Source organism: Schistocerca gregaria, chromosome 2 (genome assembly GCF_023897955.1).
Source record: "Schistocerca gregaria isolate iqSchGreg1 chromosome 2, iqSchGreg1.2, whole genome shotgun sequence".
Classification (NCBI taxonomy): Eukaryota; Metazoa; Arthropoda; class Insecta; order Orthoptera; family Acrididae; genus Schistocerca; species Schistocerca gregaria.
Genome location: NC_064921.1, coordinates 300,336,166 through 300,342,165, shown reverse-complemented (window position 1 = coordinate 300,342,165; position 6,000 = coordinate 300,336,166). Strand labels below are relative to the sequence as shown.

At 39.9% G+C, this 6,000-nt stretch overlaps 1 protein-coding gene across 1 annotated transcript in view; it reads right to left on the bottom strand.

Moving 5' to 3' along the window:
* Positions 1–510: 510 nt before the first annotated feature.
* Positions 511–6,000, bottom strand: part of LOC126336914 (1-phosphatidylinositol 4,5-bisphosphate phosphodiesterase epsilon-1-like) — a 419,543-nt gene continuing 414,053 nt past the window's right edge. The window contains exon 25 of the mRNA XM_050001045.1: positions 511–4,927. Coding sequence (XP_049857002.1) covers positions 4,496–4,927 — 432 coding nt within the window. The 3' untranslated portion in view covers positions 511–4,495. The remainder of the gene's footprint in view (positions 4,928–6,000) is intronic.

The window sequence follows — 6,000 nt, the reverse complement described above, 5'->3', positions numbered from 1 at the left end:
TGGGTTATTTGAAACTCATGTTCCCAAGCAGAGAATTTAAAAATATTTCAGTTTGATTTTGTTATAGATTTATATAGTTGTCTTATTTCTGAATATAAATGTTTAAAGGTCATTTTAAAATGGACTCTTGGTGAAAAATTGAAAAGGACGTTCTGTGATAATAAATGTAATGTTTAATGGTTTCCAAGCACTGTTGTGGAGAATTTTTTTCTGAGCACATTTATTTTCACAGTGGCTATGAGAACATAATGTTAATTTATTTGTAATTTTTCTTTTGCTTCTGTGACATTGTAACAGCAGAAAATGTACTACACTTATACTGATATTCACAAAAGAACTCAGCATTATACTGTGAGTGTTTAATAAAGTGTAAAGTAAAACATTTAGGCCAACATTGATTTCTGTAGCCTGTACACAATGTCTGTTGTGATTATCCACAGCCTGAACTCAAACAAACACATAAGAAGTAACAAGACAAAGCCACTATGGACAGAGAGTAAACATGAAATATTTCAGTTAGTTGTCATTTATTTTAATGTATCAAGGGAAATGTTTGTTCAGAACAATATATCAAATATAATATTATAGTTACAGCTGCATGAAAAATCCTCTGACACGAAGGAAACAAGAACAAGATATACATATATTTATATTTATGTATATATAAAAGTGGAAAATTATTTACAAGCAACTTTCTGATATGGAAAGAGTGGATAATTAGTGTTCTGACATTTAATTCTGATTCCGAAAAGTCACAACTGCTGTCATAAAATATAACATGTACAATTTCCTCAAATAGATTTGCATTGAGTTGTTTGAAAATAGAAGAGTCATAACATATTTCAGTTGTATTATAGATAACAGTGGGTAGCAAAATTAAAATAAATTAATCTCCAAGGAATTGATATAAAAAGCAACAGTTACAGTACTGTTATATCACCATAGCAGCTTTCTTACATACCTTGTCACGATTATACCTGTAAGAAGCTTGTCAGTATCAATTCAGAATCTGAATGATGATACATAATTAGTGATGAATGTATACAGTGGACAAATAGATTTTTATGATTTACAACTTTGTCTCAAGCAGAAGTTGTAAGCATATAAACATATTTCTCACAAAGTTTGTAAAATGGATTTTTTAATGAAAATGTCTTTCATAGTCTGAAATAAATAAACATAATCACAGAGTGTTGAAAAGTTTGGTGGTCTGAAATATATAAAAGACTGTACATTATTTCACATCTGATAAAGAGAACACATGCACGGTACAGTATACTATTTAAAATACAGCTAGGGTTTAGCTGCCTCCATTATAACTTTTTAAACTCAGTCAGCTACTGTAGAAGTAATAAGGAACTCTGATTAGAAATTGTGCAAAGTTAACCACTTCTTGTGCTGCAATGTTATTTACTGGTCGAGAAATTTAATAAATTCATCACATTTGTGCATCAGTTTCAACAATTACATTCAGTGTAATGCTTTCATTCAACAAGTATATATGCTCCATTTGTCTAATATTGCAAGCTAACACAGAAAAGGCTTAGCTCTACTAAGGTAAGATGTATCTGAATATCTAGGAATCATTATTATATAGTTTAACATTTTTAAAGAAATTAGTCAGGTTTCTTTTATTCTGAAGTAGTTCTCATGCCAGATTATTTGTTCTACTTATGAGACCCTATATTTAATTTAGTTATAGGGCCAGATTCATTCACAGAATATAAACTAAATATATGACTAGCTCCCTGTAAGTAAAGTCACTCTACCTATATATTTTTCTATGAAATGTAATCCTTATCATTCTATAACTTTTCTTAGTGACTGTTGTCATTTTAACATTTTATGATGTATGCATCTAAACATGACTCTGGCAAAGTTTTGTTTTAGATCTTTTTCAATTGAAACTAAAGTTTGTTCTATCTGACTTCAACAAATTATGGCTGAATGTAAATTTCCAGTGTACAGAGTAAGTGGTACCTGTAGCACTAACTATGATAACATTTGCAATATGTGTAGAAATTGCTTCTATCACTTATAGAAGAATGTACTGAGACAAGAAGAATTTCTATCAGGATTAAAAATAAAAATAAATAAAAATAATACATTACCATACAAAATTAATAACAATTTTCCTTCACAGCCATAATGACATGCAGAATTAATGATGATTTAATGAAATTACAAATTATGAAATCTGATTGTCTCATTGGTAATACTTTAGACATGATATAGGAGTACTGAATTTATGAATTATGTTTGATGGAAAATATAATATTAAGCTTTTTCTTGTATCAGTACACACTTCAGTTATACTCCTAAACTGGCAACATTGCATTAAATACAATACTTAATTTCGTTTATTTCTTCTTAAGTAGCAGCTTTATTGGTACAGAACAAAAAGGTACAGGTACATATTAAAAAAAATATATGTAAGAATAATTTCAGAGTAAAATGTAATCACAATACTGATCCAGTTTGTTGCATATATGTAAATAAATTATGCAACTACATTCCATTCCTTTTTATAGGACACACACATCCAAGATGTCACCGTCATATTAACTCTATGCATAGAACTTCAACACTTAGAAAAATAATTAGCTCCTGCTCTGCTTATACCAATAGGAAGGCATCTGTGCTGATACTTAACCACTGCTTTCATGGCTCAATTAAAAATCTGGTAACAACATTTTATAAATATGTGTATATAAATATATTTACAAACAGAATAGATGTTTTTACAGTCAATAAAAAGAATATATTTACTTTGAAAGCTGTCAACAAAGAACCCTCAATTTATATGCCATTTACAGGAAAACACTTATCAATCTTAATATAATTTAGGCAACAGACAATATAACACTGCATCTGCAGCAGCATTTATCTTTTTAATACTAAAATTTGTACAGTGTACAATATGCACATTTTGATTTATAGCTGATGTTACAGGATTTTTGTTTCTTAATGTCTTTAGATGTTATCAATGACTCATGCACTGTGAAGTATTATTTTCTCACCACACGGTATAGTGAACTGGTAAAAATATAACAGTACCTTCTTGGGCAGAGAAGATCAAGCTCAGCATAGCACTCAAAAAAACCTGTTCTCAGTTTTACAGGAAGTGAATTATCTGAATAACAGAACAGTGTTGAAGTATGTGTCATAAAAACAATCATTTGAACTATTATCCAGCATAGTAACAAAACAAAGGTCACATTTGATTAAAAATGTGTACTAAGCTACACACGATGTCATGTACACTTCAAACAAAAATGAGGAAATTATAAATAATGAAGCAGTAATAATGATTTGAACCTTACGAGTATGAAGGTCGGTACCACAGTATAAAATCATGAGACGAGGTATCAGATTTAAATACAATACATAAAAGTATCACAGAAAGTTTCTTATGACTAGATATGGGCAACAACAAAACATCGGGACAACTATTCAGTCAACGCTAATTACAGGTATGTTCAGTTCTCGAAACTTCAAGCAAAATGGGATTTTTGATATTTTTATTAGTACGTTAGTACCTAATTTTAAGAACAAAAATATTGAAGATATGTTAAACATTTGATGTCGAACTTTGGTTTAGCGTTACAAAAATATCCCATTTTTGCAGAAGCCTGTTACCGTCGGTGAATTTACCTGTTTTGTGTATTTGAAGTCTGTAACTGTACATAAATCACTGTTCAAAAACGCCCAGCCGACACCCGTGTCACTGACAACATTGAAAAACATTGAGAGATCCACTACAAACTCACATTTACAATACTGTTGACAAAACTGAAGTGAAACCGGCGCTAGCACTGACATTAAGGCAACAGGCACAAAACATATCCCACACGGCGACACTTCCCTCGAAGCAAAAAGGAGTCTTCTGTACACCACGGCATTCTCTACAGACCTCACCAGCCACACAGAAACACAGAAACGCACACACGACACGCTACTATCCTCTCGCACACTGGTCGGTTCGCAACCGTTTCCCTGCTTTCCAGTCTGGGTCGATACTTGAAAGAGAGGGAGGGGGAGGGAGGGAGAAGGGGGGGGGGTTGAGAGAGAGCGCATTTGATGTAAAATGGTTCATTTCGACGATATTTGGGGATTTTAACCCGAACTTGTTCCAGCACAGTACAGAGGAAGGCAGTTTCTAAGTCCGACAGAGGCCACTCGATAAATTTCGTCACTGTGAGGGAACCACCACATACGACGAGTGGTTCTAGAAAGGGAGTGGTGACGGGTACCGTACAGCCGCGCCCGGATCGGACGTCTCATATTTGTAGCCGGGGTGGAACGTCCGTCGACAGAGATGGGAAGGCACCCGGGGTGATCGTCCTTCAGTGTACAGTCTGCTCCGTCTCCGACTGCCACCTCGAGACTGCGAGTGAGGCGAGAGGAGTTCCGGCCGCTGCACGGCGACTCACATCCAGGACGCGCCGGTGTGCGGCGAGGAGTCCTGTCTGGCGCCGTACAGCGCCACCTCCACTCAGGACTTCCAGACGCGCAGCTTGCGCAGCGACACCTTCTTGAGGCGGGAGACGGCGGCGCGCAGGTCGAGGTCGCGGACGTCGTCGTCGCTGAGCGTCTCGCCCTCGGAGTGGACCTCGCGGTGCTGCGTGGCGACGGGCGGCGGCGGGCGCGGCCGGCCGCTGCAGCTGGCGGGGAACTTGTGGTGCCGCACGTGGCGCGACGTGGTGGGGTCGCTGAGCGCCTCGGCCACCGGCGCCTTGCCCGCCTGCGCGTGTGCGTGGCCCGCGCTGCGCCCGGCCGCGCCCGCCGCCGCCGCCGACAGCCCCTTGCTGAGCCGCTCCAGCGTCGCCGTGCGCAGGTTGGCCGCCACGCGGTGGCGCCGGCCCGCCGGCGGCGTCGCGCGCTCCCGCTCGCGCAGGATGAACCGCCCGATGGTCTGCCAGTGTGCCTGCCGACCACAACCGGACACTGTAGCAGACCATGCTCACACCTACAGACAACATCTGCATCTACACTCCGCAAGCCACCCAACGGTGTGTGGCGGAGGGCACTGTCATTGCCTCCCTTTCCTGTTCCTGTTCGCGGGATGAACGACTGCCGGAAACCTTCAGTGCGCGCTCGAATCTCTCTACTTTTACATTCGTTCAAATGATTCAAATGGCTCTGAGCACTATGGGACTTAACATCTGTGGTCATCAGTCCCCTAGAACTTAGAACTACTTAAACCTAACTAACCTAAGGACATCACACACATCCATGCCCGAGGTAGGATTCGAACCTGCGACCGTAGCAGTCCAGCGGTTCCGCACTGAGTGCCTACAACCGCGAGACCACTGCGGCCGGCTTTTACATTCGTGATCTCCTCGGGAGGTATAAGTAGGGGGAAGCAATACAGGGTGTTACAAAAAGGTACGGCCAAACTTTCAGGAAACATTTCTCACACACAAATAAAGAAAAGATGTTATGTGGCCATGTGTCCGGAAACGCTTAATTTCCATGTTAGAGCTCATTTTAGTTGCGTCAGTATGTACTGTACTTCCTCGATTCACCGCCAGTTGGCCCAATTGAAGGAACGTAATGTTGACTTCGGTGCTTGTGTTGACATGCGACTCATTACTCTACAGTACTAGCTTCAAGCACACCAGTACGTAGCATCAACAGGTTAGTGTTCATCACGAACGCGGTTTTGCAGTCAGTGCAATGTCTACAAATGCGGAGTTGGCAGATGCCCATTTGATGTATGGATTAGCACGGGGCAATTTCCGTGGCGCGGTACGTTTGTATCGAGACAGATTTCCAGAACTAAGGTGTCCCGACTGGAAGACGTTAGAAGCAATTGATCGGCGTCTTAGGGAGCACGGAACATTCCAGCTCGCGACTGGGGAAGACCTAGAACGACGAGAACACTTGCAATGGACGAGGCAATTCTTCGTGCAGTTGACTATAACCCTAATGTCAGCGTCAGAGAAGTTGCTGCTGTACAAGGTCACATTGACCACGTCACTGTATGGAGAGTGCTAC